Consider the following 19,040-nt stretch of genomic DNA (forward strand, 5'->3'; position numbering starts at 1 on the left):
CAACATTTTGACTTTGCCAACTCATATTTTTGAGTAGGCTACTTTTTTAACACAACAGGAGCCAAATATTAGACGGACAGCAAAACATTCAGACTACAAGACAAAACAGATAGCTACTGATGTCACAAAACAAAGGTTATCCATTGAATTTAGAATAAATACAGTATAGGCTATAGATACAGAATGTTACTATGTTAATGGGAGAGCTGGGCCTACATGAGATTAAGAAGAAGAAGAAAACAAGGGATGTGAAGAGAAAGAAAGAAAGAAAGAAAGTAGGGTTGGGAGAGAGAAAAAGACAACATATATACATATGGTAGCCTATATGAGCTGCAGTAGTCGCATGTGGGCATGAGCCACAAAATAGTGCGTAGGCTCTTATTTGTAAAATAAAAACACCGGAAGCAGAACCGTCATGTTTTGGAGCTCTTGCCACTGGTCTGCAGAGGGCTAACAGCGCTGCTGCCGCACAGAGTGCGACACACGGAGACTCGCAGCCTGACTGACTTTGGATATTTTGTGCGTTTGAGGAGAAGCGGGGAGGCAGAAAAGAGGGAGAAAGAGACGGGAAACAGAGATTTAAGTCGGTTTCTCACGGCGGAATGGCGGACCGGGACCCGGTGCCGCTTCCTGCGGAGGTGCGGGCCAAACTGGCCGAGCTGGAGCTGGAGTTATCCGAGGGTGAGTACTTGAGCTCGGCGGCTCTGCCGGGCTCTGCTGCTGCTCTGTGGGGTGTTTGAGTCGCTGCTGGTCGGTCTCTGCTGAGAGGACAAACCGGTGCAGAGTTTGTGCTGCGAGGAGGAAAAGTGTTGAGCTCCAACTGCCACTAGTTCAAGTCCATATTTGTGAAACACACACGCACGCACACGCGCGCACACGCTGCCTTAATGACTGCTTAGGTTTATCTGGCTGTGATTTGGATGCAGGGGATGTGGTGTTTGGTGGTGTTTGGTGGTGTACAGACTTGGCTTGCTGTGGAAGCACTATAGTAGGCTATTCTTGTGATGTTCTCATGGTAGCCTATGTCATGAAAGATAACTAATCAGAAAGTACCCAAAAATCACATTTGAGCCATAAGCTTTACTGTACACTTCACACAGATACAGAAAAATGGCATAAAGCACCAGTCTATATTAACATAAAGTCCTTACTATGCATCAAACTAAACTACAGAAGTAAATGTGCTGCAGCTATTGATTATTTTCATGATTGATCCTTTCCAATTTATTAATTGATGATAAAGAAGTGTCCCCAGCTCAATTTAACAACTTCAAATTGCTTTTTGCCAATTGCAAAACCAAAAGACTCAGGTTACATTCATATGCAACAGAAAAGCAGCAAAAGCGTTTCGCTAAAGTGTTACAAATAGTGAAAAATGGCCATCATGAGTTCCTAGAGCCAAAGGTGGTGTCTTTGGATGTCTTGTTTTGTCCTACCAACAGTCCCAAACCCCAATATATTCAGTTTACAATCATTTAAACTGAGACAAACAGCAAATACTCACAAGCTGGAGCTAGATAATATTTGGTCTTTTAAGAATTGGTTGTTAAAATAGTTGCAGATGCATCTTTTGTTGATTAGTTGACTAATATTTCTATTGTCAGATATCATAGCAGATCAGCAGCACCATAAAGTGCATTTAAAAGTCTCTATTGAGCACCAGAGAGACGTTCTAGTCCCCAGTGGGAATATCACAGGAATGCCATAGACACGTATCGATGCGTTTGTCAATAAGAAGTTGTTGACAGAGAGGGTTTTTTTCGCAGTCATATTGGAAAATCCTGTTCAGCAGAACTCTGCATGCTGTTTAGATTATGTGCACAGAGTGTGCAGCTGTTAGCAGACACAGTTTTCACATGACACACTGCAGCCAGGCAGCATTTGGAGGGGATGAATGATTTCCATTATATTCCAGTTTCTTTCCATAACACCGGAGCATTTATTGGTTTCTTTTGCATGACTCTGTAATGCAGCCTTGGTATTGATTTTCTCATTAGCGCGCCCCCCCACCCCCTCCCTCTGCTTTTTCAGATTGATATGTCACATTGCTGCAGACTCACTCTCTGCCTGGAGAGTATCATAGTGTCATATTTCAGCTGCCTGAGAGCAGTGTTTTGCCTGTTTCTCATGGAGTCTGGAGGCTTCGCGGAGCTCAGCCATGTATGGAGAAAGAAAGAAAGGACACAGAGGGAGAGAGAGGAAGTGATTTTAACAGCTGACTGCTAATGCACCCATCGCATTTTAATGTTTCCACTGCTGCTGCTGCAAATGCAGGTTTCAGAGGGGTCTGCATCAAAGCTGAGAGGGAAATGAAAGAAGGATGGGGAAAAGGTGACACACATTCCTTTTGTCTTTTTGTTTTTTATGTGAACAGCCAGTTCGGAGTTGCTCCAATGTAAACAAGTGCGTCTGGGGGAAATGGGGTCAGATGCCCCATTGCATTATTTACATGCTCAGCTGACGTTGTAAATGTACGCCGGCAGCAAATGCAAAGCTTCCTCGCATCACGCAGACTTTGACCTAATTTTTTGATTTCCGCGCATCACCCCTTCCTCCTGTGGAGCCCCTTGCTGTGGGGGAAACAGCAGCAGAAAAAGATATTACCAACAGTCAGGTGTCACAAGCTTCACAGGGACCACGTGTCCTGTTGAGGAGCCCTTGAGCGAGACATTTAACTCCTTACCCCCCCCATGTAGGGTCATACTGAATTTTTGTCTTGAGGTAGAAAACATCCTCCCAGTGCTGCACGTCTTGGCTCCTCTGAGGTTGTCAGATGTGAAATTGCAGGTTTATTTCACAGGGGGAGGAGTGGTGGGACGGGATGCACTGAGTGTCCAAACAGAAATAAACTCTCCTTTGGTGCACGACCAGGCTAACGCAGAGGAAATATCACAGCTTTGTCTTATAAAGAAAAAAATTATAAATCAGATACCTCGGTGCATTCCAAGAGTTATTTTTAGATCAAATGTTTACCTAAACTTATTCCTCTTCATTCTGCCCTTTTTGGCTACTGAGCCGCTCCACTGTAGCAGCAGCTGGGGTTTAACTGCCTTGCTCAAGGGCACCTAGATGGTAGTAATAAGGGATGGTCAAGTGCTGGTTTGACTTTTCAAACCAACCTCCCTCTCTGTTACTGCTCAAGAAATTAAGTTCCTAGATATCCCAGAATTCCCTTAGGCAACCTGAAGAGCATGTGTGAAATTGAGGGATACACCAGAGGTGTATGATGCACATGAAAATACTCGTACCTTTTCTTCTCTGTGTAACCCCACAGTTCAACCCGCAACATGTGTCAAGACGCTGATACTTGTTACTTGCAACTGTCCTACTTCTGTTAACTCACCAGAATACCTTATTATTATTATTTATTTTGTGGATGGACACAACCTGGCTGCTGAACCTTGATTGGTCCTTCTTCTGTCTATATGCAGACTCTGGTGTGTACTACTAATGCCAAGTCTTAACCCTAAAAGCATTGGTTAGCTTTGTGGGAACTAGCTTTTTGTCCCCAGATAAGAGGTGAGTCCCCGTAATGTTACTGTGCGAATGAGTATTTGTCACTACAATGTGATAACTACAGTATACTGGTGCAGACGTCCAAGCCCTTAAACTTAATATTAATCTAACTGTATCCCAAAAATGAAGTGCTAACCCTGAGACAGCCCTTTGAGGAAGTAGGGGCTGCTAAACATGTCCCCAGTTTCCAAAAACGTCCTCTCTTGATCTAAAGGTCCAAAACTGAAATTGGTCCTCACAAACATAGAAGCACATGTTGGTTGGTACACACTGCGGTACAAAACCCTCTCCCCTTCACTGTCTCTCCATCAGTTCCCCTGCAGCTGCACACTGACAGGCTGTCCTGAACTAATCTGGCTGCTGGCTGAATATTAAGCTCCGCAGTTCAGCCCAGATAACAAGCTGTCCACCTCAACACACTGCAGCTTACACACACACACACACACACACACACACAGTCAAACACACACCCAGCTAGCCCCACCTGACCTGCCGTGAGTTTTTGTATCTGTTGTATGTTTCTTGTAAATTTAGATGAGTTTCCTTCCCATAGCCCGCCTGTCAGTCAAACTGTGCAGGTTGGGGCTGTGTTGTCTTATTTACATTGTCGGTTACAGATTCTGTAGGTGTCACTCATTTCTGCAGCTCGGTTTCAGTTTTTTTTTACCCCCCAATAACAATCCAGCTAAAGTTAAACGAATCATCTATTGACTGGAAATTCAGAATACTGCACATCTTTTGCAAGAGAGAAGCAAAACCAGTTAAGTCAAGTGTCCTTTTCCCATGTGACAAATGCTTTAGAAAGAGGAGATCAATGAATCAGACATTTAAAGGGTTCAATCCTGTTCATACTTAAATCACCACCAGTTGTCTTTTTAGAAAGCGACACGAGCTGTTCAGACGTTTTGCTTCCAGGCTTTTTGAGTCACTTGTAGCAAACCATAGAGAGTCACACTTAATGGAGCTTACTGGAAATTAAAGGAGTATTTAGGTAAAACATAATTTCCTGGCCGCATGTATTTACAGTTGAAGAATCATTCTCATCATTGTTATCAAGCTAAGTTGCTTTAGCAGGAAGGCGAGGGCTGTTTGTTCATCAGCAAAGTGACGCTGCGATTGGATGAGAAACACTGATGCTCTGGTGCTCATCGTCCCAAACCTTTCTACTTTCTTTTCTCTGAATCATCTCACTTTGAATGTTAATTTATCGTCCTGCAGTTGTGTTTAAGACCTCTGAAAGTTCACATGACGCCAGTAGTGGCCCGCAGCCGGTGCCTGCTTTGTGCAGTGAAATGTGCATGTATAGAATAGCCCCAGTCTGTAGTGTTTATTACAACGGCAGGTTAATTTGCCTCTTTTCTGAGAAAGTCCAGTTATTCTGTCCCAAAAAATGTATGATGTTGCTTTGTTCCTAGTTATCTGATATGCTGGTTTGGTATCGACACTGTTATTGACCTCATTAAGTAGATTAGGTATCGTCCATGACATATCGATCCATTCAGTCAGTCAGTTTTTGAGCACCACAGTGATCCCCGGCCTTGTGTGACCTTATAACAACATGATTCCAGTGAGCTGTACACAGGGATGGATGAAATACGTTTTAAATTTGGGACCAAAGAGTGCATGTTGTATTGGATAGGTGCTTCATATTGTTGCATCCCTACTTGACTGCCAGGCTTAATCTGATCATGTTTAATCCTCCTATTAAGATGTAAAACAGAAATCTACTTGGCTGTGTGGAGAGTTTGGAGATGGGATTTTAATTTAAAGTGATAGAAAGCACTAGCCCAACAATAGTATTCGGCTAGCAGATTATAGTACATTAATTGTTAATTAATAATAATAATAATAATAATAATAATAATAATAATAATAATCCTTATTTGTAGAGCACTTTTCAAAAACAAGTTACAAAGTGCTTTAACAAGTGTAAAGAATAATACAAAAAAACAAGATAAGAGCATGAAAAATTAATATAAAATTAGTAAAATAAAATGGATAAAATAAAGTCAAATAAGATCAGGAAAAGCCCTCCTATAAAAGTATGTTTTAAGAAGGGACTTAAAAGAGTTCACTGACTCAGCCGACCTAATTAATCTGCCAATTGTTCTTTTTTTTTGTTTGGTCTATGTAATACACCAGATGGCAGTGGAAAAAAAAAACCAATCACAATTCCCACTATCCATGTCTTTGAATGTCTTGCTTTATCAGACCAAATTTTTATTTACTTAATGAAGCAGCCCCAGCCGTGCATTGCACCTAGGTAGAATTTGGGAGGCAGATGCATCATCTCTAGATCTTTCTAAAAAAAGCCTTTAGCAGCCGCTAAATCCAACAGCAGGTCACCCATTTTGAATTTACTGTGCAATTTGAGTGTATTTTGGACCATTTACAGGCTCCGTACTCCCAGAGAATTAATCGAATCGACTTCAAATTCGGGCAGTGTAATTTAAAGACCTGTGAAAGGTTAAATTGTGAAGCTTTTGAGTTTCCTTTAAACGGCGTTTCCGTGGCGAGGTGTTGAATTAAGATGTTCTTACAATTTGTATCTGTGCTACCTCTGCACCACATCATCAGATTTTTTCCAAATATCATGTGTGATAAGAGTCCCGGCCTGGGGATGGATACATAACAATTTTGTATCATAGGTATTCCACACCTCCTCTCCACCAGAGACTGCTGAGAGGACAACAGCATTCACACAAGAAGCAGAGACAAACAAATACCCAGAGAGAGTAAAGCAGCACATTTTCATTTGAGAAGCTGGAACCATGAAATGTTTGGCTTTTTTGTTTGGAAAATGACTGAAACAGTTAACTGATTATCAAAGCAGCTGCAGATTTAATTTTCTGTCAGTCGTCTACTCAGTTAATTGATGACTAAGCGCTGCAGCTCTATTTCAGTTGCATATGTCGGTTCAGAGGCGGGCTAACTGTACTGCCGGCCATGTTGGGTAAAAATAAGACATTTCGGGTTGCAGTAAGTGTGGGTGAAATGTGAGCCTATTCGCAGCTGGTATCAACAGCTGGATTGTTTTAAAACTGAAGCGTATCTGTTCGGTCAACACGCTTGAGACACATGATGAGCCATGTGACGGAAATGTGTTTGCTTCAGACCGAACGGGGGTTGTGAACACAGGTTGTGATTGTTGAAGCTACTTTGGAACAGTGTAAAAAGTGACTTTAGTATCAAGTTTTATTGTTTCATCCTGTCATAAAGTGAAATCTCATGCTCAGTTGGACTGGTGTTGGAATGGAGCACCTCTTTTATAACACTGTACATTTCCTTCTTTCTTCCTTCACTCACATCTGGTCTTGATGAAGATTCCTGTGTGAGACTTCAGCAGTCTGTTATTTTAAAGCTCTCGCTCTGTTCTCTTTCTTTCTCTTTCCATGAAAGACCTTTCTGCTCGTGGCAGAGCAGAAATAATTACAGCAGAGCCCAGCCTGTTTGAAAACCCGCTCCAGTGTCTGTGTATGATTGATCGGCCTTGTTCTGGCACACAGACAGGCTGTGCTTTGCTTTGAGAGTAGCTGTAAACGTGAATCTAAGCTCAGGCCGTCTCCTGGATCTGTAAGGTCGGCTCCCAGAATGCATCTCTCTAAACTTGTGTCGTCTCGGTTCACGCGGTTTCCAGCTGATCTGAGCTCAGAGAGACTTTTCAGGGAAAACAAAACTCTACTTGTTTGATATCATGTAGCTTTATTTCCAGAGGGCTATGCTGGAGGCTGTAACTAAGAATTTGTTTTATTATTGATAAATTTAATAATAGTTAAGTCTATAAAATGTCATAAAATAGTACATAAACCATCAACTAACTGATTTCAACTATAGACTTTTATTTTGTGCCCGGTGAATTAAGACCAGCTTCAGCTTCTATGAACCATGAAGGGGATGTTGTAGTGGAAAAGGACAGGTCTTCTGGTGCTTTTGCAGTTTAGTCTGTTGAATTAGCTTCACACTCCTCACCGGGACAGGATGTGATGTGGCATCTCTGACAGTTATTCAGGAGATTCTCACTCAGTAGAGTGACAGCATCTTTAAAAGCTCTTATCCCATCTCACTGCTGAGCTCAGCTGCTCGATGTTTAAGCTGCAGTTTGTACTCAGCTAATGTAGAATTAAAGAAAACATGGTACACTGCTTCTACAGTATCACTGACCCTTTTATTTTCTTTATATTTTAAGAGATAACTACCTAAAAAGACAACATTTTATTGTGGATTTACAACCTGCACAGAGAGAAATAAGTCTTAATATTGGAGTCAAATGTGTGTTTAAGGAAACACAATCTAGAAACAAATATCACCCATCTTGAACACGTAAAGTATTCCACATTTATACATTCCTTGCTTTCAATTAAAGATGACTACGTGTGTGCACTGTTAACCTGACATGTGGACTTTTGTTACATTTATTTGAAAGAGTTTTAAAACTCTTAACATCCTCTGAGTACTGTTATTTTCTCAGTATTGTTGACAAATGTGTGTTTTTATGAAACACTGAAAACTATAAAAATTTGTAAATAAATAATAGCCATCACAAATGCATCTTCCTTTTCAAACAAAAAACAGCTTGAATAAATGTCAACAAGTGTTCCACATTTAACTAATTGGTTACAGGTGTACATAATTCATGTGTAGTTCCATGGGATTGACTGTGACCTTTGACCTTTTGTACAGCAGAAAGTTATCTAAAAATTGTTACCCAGTTCAGATAAATGTATCCTTCATTGTGATTTTTGACAGGCTGATTCATTTTTCACTTACTCAGGACTGAAACGCCAACAAAGATGCCATTTTCCTCTCTTAATAGTCTGAACTGAGCTGTGGGATTTCTTACTGTTGATAAAAAGCCAAACTCATTAAGCCTCCTGTTCTACAGTTCAATTTATTCAGACAGTGACATTTCACTGAATCCGTTACAAGTTATGGCCTAAAAAATTAAATCTTTTTATATTATGTTTCTGTCTTGTGTCTTCTGTTCCTTTTCTTTTTTAAACATCTTTCATTTCCTTTCTTTCAAAAATGCAACTGCTTTGCCAAATTGTCGTGAATTTTGCAGACTTGACATTTGGAAAAAATGAAAACATTGAGAACAAATTATTTCCAACAGAAATGTTCAGACAAATGATAAACTTCTTATTTTGTGATGTCTGTAATCATTGGCTGTATTTCATGCATCATGGCATGGCAGTAATACCCAACCGCATTGATTATTCAACAAATGTTCAAATCATCACCTGCTGCATTAAAACAAAAATCTAATTTTTCGAAATCCAACACAAAAAAAATAAAAAATCAGCTGCAAGAAAAGTGTAATCTAAATGTTCAGTCAACAGATGATGGTGACAGTGACAGTCAGTTAAAAAGACAGGTGTCAGTGACAGGTGGGTGCCACGGCAACAAGTGATGCCTGAAGTCACTTTGTCGAGGCTTTTATTGGTTGGCAGGCACTTGAAACCGGGTGTGTCCCCGACCTTTGGATATAAACATGTAACAGATTCTGTAGTGTAACATGCTGAAGATATGGTTATCTGAACACACACACACACACACACACACACACACACACACTTACCTTATCAGTGACACTGACTGGAAAATACTCGATGATTGCCTGTGACTCAGCGGTGTAAATAGAAAATGTTTCAGTGTGTTTCATCAGTGGTGGAGTCCAGATCTCTGCAGACCAGCTGAGACTCTCAAGTCTCCCTGTGGAGGTTCCTCAAGTTTTTCATCCTAATTTTAGGTACCAAAATTCCCATAACCCCATCAGTTAAAACTGTTATTTTGGCCCGTGAAGCTGATTAAAGCGAAATCTGATTTTAGTTTAGCTTTTGTTTTATTTTCATAGCTTTTTCTGTAATTTCTAGCAGTAATAATCACATTTTAATCACCAAGAGAATAGCTGACATCTGGAAAAAACCGACGGGTTACGAAACACGAGCAGTCAGACGATGAGACGGGTTGGACAATCCACCTAGGTTAACCAAACTTATTAGTAAGAGAAAAAGTAAAATGTGAAAGGTAAAATTAAAACCCACACTGTCTGTTGTAAACATCCATCACAGTTTACAGACTGACTTCCTGTAGTTTAGTGCAGTTTCCCTGTTCAAGGAGGCATTATTACAAACATTTGCTCACTTTCAGTTTGACCACCTAAAGAGGTTTAGATCATCTGGATTTAAACTGTTTGTCTACTGTCTGTATGATCGACTGTCTGTGTTTAGTCCCACTTCTTTTGAATGTAGTTTTCACATTTCCAGGTCTCAGCAATTAGCTTGATCTTAACTGAAAGTAGTACTAAAAAAAGATCCATAGCTCCAAATGTTTCTTTAATATATGCTGAAATTAAAAAGAAACAAGATTGGTAAACCAATGCTGGAATTTCTATCTGTAGTAAAATTAACCAGTTTAACTTAACTTAAGAACACATTTTAAACAGAGCGGACACTTTACATTGTTAGAAACCCATAAAATCATACTGGGAATTAGCGATTACTTCTGTCTGTGTTCTGTCGTATTGCTAGTTCTACCATTTCTGTAAAGTTGGACCACATTTCTCATCAGCCCCTGACATTCCTGGTCACCTTTGCATCCTTTTCAAAGAAAATATCTGTTAAAAGTGAGCGTGAACATAGCTTGAAAGCTTTGGAAAAAGCTAGCTAGTTTACCTTGAGTTTACAATATTGTATTACAGATTCATTAAAAATAATTTTCACATAGACTTTTCTCTCATTTTGGATGTTCAATCAGCAGAAACTATAAATATTTTAGATCAGTTCACTGTGGAAGAGCAACATCCCCTGATTGTTGTGCGCTGTAAAGTGACATTACAGACCAACAGGTGAACAAATCTTTACTGTTTGCACTTCTCTGCTGTTGTTTTTGCTTCTTTGGCAAGCATTTTCTCTCTCAAAGTATTACAGTGTTTTATTTAAAGGTCAGTCTACTCAAAACGTTATGTTTAGGATATATAATAAAGGTTCTGGATAAATGTGATGTCGGTGCTTGCTGTGTCTTCTCCTGTGTCGTAACATCTCATCACCTTTAGACTGGCAGTTGCCATAGAGATGTTATTTTCTCTCTTCCTTCCTGGGAGATTATGACCTGCGGGGATGGAGAGAGAGAGAGGCTTGTTCTACTTTAGTGGCACAGAGCTTCTATCACACAGCAGGGCCATAAATTCATATTTGGTGTCTTTGTTGGCTCCCTCGAGCGATACCAACAGTGATTCAAGACTCCAGACGTGCAGTCGATTGACGTAAATCGACCGCTGTCCTCACTTGACACCCGCAGCGGAAATATCCGCGGAAATTGTCGCTTTATTGCAGACACGGCTGTTGTTAAATACAGTCTCAATCTGAGGTGAGCAACACTTCAGATCCATCGAGGGGACATCAGCCTGAGATGATCAGCCTCTCGAGCTGAACAAACACCAAACGTGCAGCTGTGGAGTGGGGTGGAATCCTCCCCTGGGCAACAAGGTTTTTCAGGAGGGAAAGACAAAATTGGTTACTTTCTCACTTTTTTTAACAGGGTTTCCAAAACCCGCAGGGTCATAAAACCCACTCAGCACACAGAAGAGCATGTAAAACTTTCCACTCAAAGAAGAAAAACAACATGAAAGTTATGATTTCTTTACGAAATAGGAGCTTTATCAATTCCCCAGGGCGCCTTTATGCACAAACACTTTTTCAGTTGAATGCAAATCATCCTGCTGCTGCAGCTCTGAGTGGCCTCTTCTTCTTTATGAAACACTTTGCTGTTGGTCGACAAGGCCACAGAGATACTTACACTTCCAAACCATACACAAGACGTGAAGAAACTAATAGTAACACTGACAATACAGTAGCCTTGCACACTATGATTACCAATTAGTTGAACTAAAGTTTTTCTTGTTTCTTAAATACTGTTTGTGTCTTGAAACCAAAAATAATAGGGCAGCTCACTGCACTAAAAGACAGAAAACAATTGTCACTCTTTTTAAGAATCCATCATTTTAAGCTTTAATGCATTTATCTCAGACAATAATTGGCTGACAATTGACAACATACAGCCAGGAGGATCATTCTGTCCTGAGCAGCTACAAGTCATGCAAACACAAACACACCAACATTCACTGGATTAATAAAGCTTAAAAATTTATGTGTACACCCATCATGAGGTTTAGATGCAGACAGGAGCAACTCTTAGTCTGCAGTCAGTCCACATGTTTGTCATCAGCTGTCATCCTCTGTGAGAGCCGGGTGGCTCCTTGCAGGAGAGAGCAGCATAAATATTCATCTGCCCTCGCTGTCATCCTCGCAGCACAACAAATCTGAGGGCTGGAAATGTCAGCGGGTCCAACAGGCGTTTGTTTCAGCCTGCTTAAGGCTGTCAGTTCCCAGCAGGCAGAGGACAGGTTGACGTCCAGTCAGGAAACAAAAACTCCCAAAAAATATATAAATAAAATAAAAAAGCCGTGCGGTTTAAGCTGGGAGTCACCATCAGGTAATTAGTTGTATTTGTTTTGAGTACAGTTAGAGTCACTGGCTAAAGTGCCTTTCACACATAAATGTACTGCTTATACATGCTAAAGAGGGGGGCGTGCAGTATAGCGTTACCAAATTATTATCTCAATCTTCATTTCTTATACACAGAATCAGTTAAATAAAGTAGGAAACAAAGTGAAAGAGGCCATTTTAAGTCAGTGAGGAGATTCTACTCCTATCAGATTAGTCATTCAATGCTTGTACATGTCAGACTTCAAATCAAATATTAGAATTTGCTCTCTTAAAGCGTTAAATGTTGACTTGATTGGTGGATTCACTGTGAGAAGAAAGGTGAGCATCACTTGAGCTCACGGTCGTTAATTAGGCTCCAACTGCAACATAATTTTAATAATCCTTCCATGATGCAGCCTGTGAGAGAACAGAACCCACTCTCCCTCGCTAACATAACATTTTTAATAAAAGCCACCAAGGTCTGAGTGACACAATGTCGTCACTTTAACAGACAGAAGAAGTCAACAGTGTGAAAATGGCCTTATTCACTTTATCACTTTAACAGTTGCTTGTCAGCCAAGCAGAGCAGGTGGTGGACAAAATAACAGAAAGACCTTTAAGTTCAGTGTTAACGACTGTTCAGACAGTGCCTCTCTGACCCGTAGACTGTATATGACCCCCTCTGATATTGAAATTACCTTTTGTTTCAACTCTAAACAGAAGTATGTTGATGAGATCTTTCTGCAGCTGTTGCTTTCATCTTTACCCCAACGGGAAAAAGCACTTAACCTTTCAGATTTTAACGCTCCTCTCAACATATCTGAGGTTGGACATGAACGCTCAGAGTTGATCCTCCTCCTGAACGTGACGTGAACGGAGATGGCAATTGTGCTTGCTCAGGCGTTTTGGAAAAACCCTTTGGAAGCTCGGTGTAATGGGCTTCGGCTGCTCCATCTGCCATTAGAGCAATCAGAAGATCCCCAATCAGCATTTTCATTTGTTCAACCTCCTGTGTCAGTCTGATCAAGGTACAGCAGCTTCTGATGCAAAAGCCCCTCAATCACCTAACTGGCTTCAGCAAGAGGGCACTGATCATAAAAAGTTGTATTTTCCTGCAGAATCAACAATTAATGAGCTGAGTTTACAATTCCCAGACTGCGGTGGTTATGCGGGTTGCTTTGAGGCACCACTGCAGCTGAGTTGTGAGTGTTTATTCGGAGCGCTGGCCTGTATTTGTTGGCAGCTGATTCTTTGGCTTTGTGAAGGGGTGCAGAGAAGGGGTTTCTGGGTGAAATGTCATCTCGCATATATACAGTTTGTTATGTGGTGAGTAGGAAAGGATGTATGGTTGCATGGCTGATTTTTGCTCCTGAGTGGAAATTGAAGAAATCAGATCGGAAATTGTTTGGTTAAACTTTGATTTATGGTCACAACCTGACAACTTGTTGCCAAACAGCAGATCATTTAACTAATCTGAGGTAGAACATTCAAAACAGTTATGATAAAATCTTTGTTCAAAAAGTATGATTAGTTTTTTTCTGTCCCTTTTCCTCAACAAAATAAATATCTTAAAAGAAAAATTAATTTGTGATTCAAAGAATTAAATCATTTATTGACGATATATTGAATTTGTTTTATTGTTATTGAGGAAAATTATACTGTGATGATTATCATAACACTGCTGCGCTGTGACTCACCCCCCGCCATTCTTTGCTGACTAGATAATGTTTTATTGCCCAGCCCTAGATCACACACACATTTACATGGTTCTTTAGAAATTAGGGCTGCACATAATGATAACTTTCATTCATTTTTGATTTGTCGTTTGATCTATGTGTATAAGTGTCTAAAAATAGCAAAACAGTTCCCCAAAGCTCAAGTTACACAGTCAAATGTCTTGTTTTGTCCCAAACCCCAAAATATCATAGAAAGCTTTAAAAACAGCTAACAGTCACATTTGAGAAGCTGCAACCAGCTAAATGTTAGTTCAACAGGACAAACCCAGTGATGATGAGTCTTCTCCAGAAAGATGGTTTGGCTGCAAGGGGTCCCAGGACACGTCTGAGGGGTCACGGCTAGATGATTAATGGCAAAAAATATTGTCTTGCTACCAAAATTCTGACTTTCCTCTAAACTTTTCCTTTTCCTTTAGAAATATTGGATCATTTTACCACTTTACGCCTCTAATTATTGACATGAAACAGATGAAAGTGAAGGAGAGGAAAATCACACTTTTGTTGAACTGCTCCCAACTCATCCGGCTATATTTTAACCATAGATCTAGCTGACGGTGTCGTTTCAAGAAAGTCTACCAGTTAAAACCTTCATTCATATCTTATCAATAATTTAAGATAACAGTGTAATAGACCTCTAGTAATTTGAGGAAGTGGCTCGTAAAAAGCAAGGTGTAAAAGTACAGCTGTTATTTCAATATGTCAGAGACATATTAAATCAACATTTCCTATCTTCTGCCGCTCAGCTCATTTTCAGGTTGTAGCTACGTGCTGTGAACATTGATTAGACCGCCACTTAAAGCGTTGGTGTTTCTACTTTCTCAGCCAACAAAAAGTTGTAGATATTTTTAACTTTTAGTTAGTTGCAAATGTCAAGTAAATCTTCTCCTGTACATTCAGTTCACTGGATGGTTGATTTTTAGTTTTTTAACATTTAATGAATCTCAATATGTGCAGCAAACAAGCGAATGATTCCTTTTCTGTTGTTATTTGAATGGGAGTTTGGTTTTGTCAGCGGTGACTCTGACAGACAGCGTCCAGACTCCAGCTCGCCCGTGAAAGGCCGTGTAGTGTTAATCCTGTCACACAGACCGGGAGAGTTCACTCTCTGCTGCAACGACAACATTCAAACTTGTAACTCCCAACTCCCCATCTGTCTTCCAAGGCAGCTTGTGAACACATCACTGCTTTTGACTACAGGATTACACTCGTCAATACTACGCAGATTGTCTTCATGCATTCTTTGTTTTTAAGATACTAAATAAAAACAAATGCAAAAATGTATCAAGTAACTTTTGTCTATTTGAGTTCTAATATTTTTATCTAATTATTATAATTTTTTTATTTCCACCCATTACTGATAAATTAACTTGTTTCAAGGATTATCTTGAATTCCAGAGTTATGTTTTTCTATTTGACTGCAGTGGTCTGCCTTATTGTTGTACTTTTTTTTTTGTTGTTAAATTTAAGATAACTGTTTTTTTTACCGTGTAACATAAAGGTAAATAAAATGTGGATCTATTATGATCTCCAGTTGGTTGCCATGAGGCTCAAACCAAGATTTTAAGCAAAAGACATTTGTTCTTAAAAAATATAATTTTCTATTGCTATAATACACAATAAATCTACATCATGACAAAATACAAACAGATGTTTTTAGATTAGATTTACCCTCCTGTACATCAAGCTTTAATGACTGGATTTTCATTTTAATCAGTCCCACATCTTCTACTAAAATTAGGGAATTACAACACATTAGGTCACTGCTTAATTCACTCTGTTGCTGGTGTGACAGCTTGAGGTAATGTAACTGCTGTTGGAAAGAATTTCCAACCTCCGCTTGCAGCCCTGCAACTGTTCTCTGCCATGCTGCTTCTCGGGGAGGTGATGTCATTGCTGGAGCAGGGAGGGAGGGTGAGGGAGATTTGGGGAGAGTAAAGGGGGGTTGTTTCTGGCAGATTGCATCATTAAGCCGCTCAGACAGGCACTTTCAGCCCTCTCTTGCCTGTTTTCTTCCCTCTTTGCCACTTCCCGCCTGTAGCTGAAGCTGGCGTGCTGCGAGGGGGAGGGCGGTGGGCATGCACCGTTCAGAATGTGAGGTCTCGAGGGGTGAAGGGAACAAAAAAAGCAAAGCAGCACCTCCTCTGCCCCCTCACTGGGAAAACAAATGAAACTGATAGGGAAACACACTCTGATTTTTTCCCCCTTTCTTCTCAAACACACGCCACAAATATTTGCCTTAGATGATGCGTTTCCTCTGCTCGCTGCTCTCCACGCTGCTTATGTTCACTGTAACAGGTAGTTTATGGTTTTAGCTTTGATCCCCTGATCCCTATAACCTCGACTGGCCTGGATGCTGTGATGAATACTTTGCTTTCTATGCTGTTGATGGTGGGTAATTACCACCAGCTGTGCCAGATGCTGCTGTTTTAATTCTTAAAAACACGTTTTATGTTTGACTACTTGGCTAGTTAGGTTACGTTAGTGCCCAAAACTTCCTCCCAGCTCATTTACTCATAATATTTAAGCCAACTGTTGTGTCTGGAACTCCTTGGAGAGTGCTCTCCATACTCACAATTAATGATCCTAAGGGTGACACAGTTCCTGCACCAGACGAGGGGGGGGGCAAGTCGGGCTTTAGGGCTTGCACAGACAGTAGTCAGCCAGAGTTGGACAATGAGGCACTTAATCCGTTTAAATACTACAGCTGTTATTAGATTCTCTGCAGAGGAACGAGATATGGAGCTCCCGCGTGATTGATGTGGTTGGCCGAGGGCGCTAGATTCCTGTTTTGTTTTTCGGCCTTGGCAACAGCAACATCGGCGTTCACTCTCACAGTTTATTTCATCCTCCTCACATGGTATTTCTGCATCTTTTAGTGCCTTCCCGTGTCCTTGCTGGGCTCTCTGTGATGCTGTTTACAGTGTGCTGTAACTTTATTTCTTTTTCTCCTCAGAAGTTTTTATTCTCTCTGTCCAGCGTTTTTAATCATTTGTGTAGTTAAATAAAAACTAATCAATCCCACCACCTCCTCTTGTAGCACCGCCGGGTCGATAGAGGCTCTGTGTTTGACATTCTTTCCCCGCCTGGTTGATCACGTTCGTCTCTGCAGGGGAACACTGCAGCTTTGTCGAACAGTTTCTGTCAAAGAGCTATGCTCGCCTTTATGCTGCTCTGTCCTGTGGACTCTCCTCAGTCTTCCTCTCGCTGTATGAAAACACTCCCCTTCAAACACTGCTGCGCTGTGACTCACCCCCCGCCATTCTTTGCAGACTAGATAATGTAAAAAGACAACAAAAACAAAGGTCTCATACAGTTGTAGTCTGAAAACAGGTTTGGTCATAGCAGGAGATAGCGTTCCTTGGGATCTTGGGAATGGTGTTTTGTTTTTTTATGCTATTAGTAAGATAAATAAACAACCGGCGGAGCCTGTTGAAGTGTCCTTAAGCAAGATACTGACACACTTTCTCCTCTCTCTGTGTGAACAGTCTCTACAGTAACATATGTTAAATGGATAAACTAAAGTGTAGGCCTGTGGTACTTTTGTAAGATAAACTCAGTTGCCAGTTTATTAGGTACACCTAGTTAAAACTAATGTGGTCTAATACAACTGTCTTGTAATAAATTCCTCATTAAGGTTATAATAACGAGAGGTGTTGCATTATATTGACAGGGGTTTCCACCCTATTTATATCAATGAGGTTTATATCAATAAACTGGAAACTGAGGTGTATTACTCTATTAAACACTGAATTTTTTCTTTTTTGGCTTAAGAATAAGGCATTTTAGCTTTTGAAGCTAAACATTGACACCAGTTGCTCACTGTTAGCTTCATCCTCCATCACTCCATACCACGGTTGGGTCACTGACAGAGACGTAGACTTGAGACTTGGACTTGAGTCGGTCTTAGGTCACAAAAATAACAACTTGACACGTGACTGCTGTGATAAAAATATTCTTTAGTGCAGCTTTAAAGTAAATTTTTATGTCATAAAAGTGTGTTGAGTGGAGGCTGTTTTGTTTTTGTCAGGTAAAGTTTCCCACCTTTAAGATAAATACAGTGGAAGACCCTTGAATTTGAAATGTTTAGGCCTATTAAAGGACTTTATCTTGCATCACTTGCAATTGAAGACTCGAGACTTGCCTGCCTCAGAAGACCTAAAAACAGCTTCAGTCACAGATTTTTTTAATCCTATTAATACTTTGCCCATTGTGTGTGTTCGCGTGACTCCGCCCCGTCCAGTCCTGCTCAGCTTCGTAGTACAGGGAGATGTTAGCTAGCTCTAAACACCTTCACTTTTCAGCAGTTGGGGAAACAGACAGACTTTTATCAATTAACATGTAGATGATCAATTTTTGACATTTGTGAATCAAAAAAAATATTAAAATGTACAACTATATGTCATTTAGATTTTAGATCAAATCGTCCAGCCCTATCATCCCCCACTGCAGGTACATATATTGTGGGTGTTTTGAGCTATTGGCTTGTGAAATCCTAACTTATTGTCCCGTTAATGCACTGCCAAGACCAAATGACATGAAATCTATAGTCACTCACCACTTTGCGAAGATCAAGCTGAACTTATTGTCCTTAAGCCAGTTTTTAACATTCTAGAGCAGGTTTTTAACACAGCACGTGTGGGTCACGTGAGGAGGCAGCCTGGTCTGCAGAGTACAAGTGATGAATTCCATCTGTGTCACTATATAAAAAACACTCTCTTCTTCTTATCCCTGGAATTTGCCTAAAATTGCCCTCATCCTTAAAGACATTCTTCAGACTGGTTCAAACCACTTTGGAGATTACAACGTTGTTGGCTTTAAGAGACGAGAGAAGTAAAAGAGGAGAGGAGGAATAAGAGAAGCATTGTGCTGTGAACGTTAACAATGCCATGGCCTGCTGGAACTGAGGCCCGGGCAGTTGGAGCTTTGGCTGCTTGTTTGTCTCTCGGTATGTTGGGGTGATAAAGCTTTTGAGCAGCGCAGATCCAGAGAGCCTGCCAGGAAAATCTGCCTGGCAGATTAACTGCAGTACTACGTGGACAACGTTTCTTTGAGCGCCTTCCAAAACAAGACCACACTCACACATCACACATACAAAGACTATTGTAACAGGTCATGCAGTGTTGTGTTCAGCCTTAAAATCTGCAAAAATAAAAAGACATCTGAACAATACCAGTTGTTTCTAGAGCAGCTGGAGTTGTCTTAAAGGCCAAGAGGCCTGAAACAGCTGGAGTGATCTGCACAGCAACTGTCGTGGAAAGTTTAAAAGTGGCAGCGACACACATGCCACCATGTTGGAAGACGG

General features: G+C 40.6%; 1 protein-coding gene across 3 annotated transcripts in view; it reads left to right on the forward strand.

The window, feature by feature from the left end:
- Positions 1-311: 311 nt before the first annotated feature.
- The window catches only part of LOC119901686 (disco-interacting protein 2 homolog C), a 220,763-nt gene continuing 202,034 nt past the window's right edge, over positions 312-19,040 (forward strand). Inside the window, exon 1 of one of the 3 annotated variants that reach the window (XM_038717269.1) lies at positions 312-681. In XM_038717269.1, the coding sequence (XP_038573197.1) occupies positions 603-681 (79 nt within the window). In that variant the 5' untranslated portion in view covers positions 312-602. The remainder of the gene's footprint in view (positions 682-19,040) is intronic. The other 2 variants (XM_038717268.1, XM_038717267.1) reach the window with 2 other exon arrangements.

The sequence above is a fragment of the Micropterus salmoides genome, unplaced genomic scaffold (assembly GCF_014851395.1).
Source record: "Micropterus salmoides isolate LMB-PRFRI ecotype aquatic unplaced genomic scaffold, ASM1485139v1 Ms_hic_scaffold_14, whole genome shotgun sequence".
Classification (NCBI taxonomy): domain Eukaryota; kingdom Metazoa; phylum Chordata; class Actinopteri; order Centrarchiformes; family Centrarchidae; genus Micropterus; species Micropterus salmoides.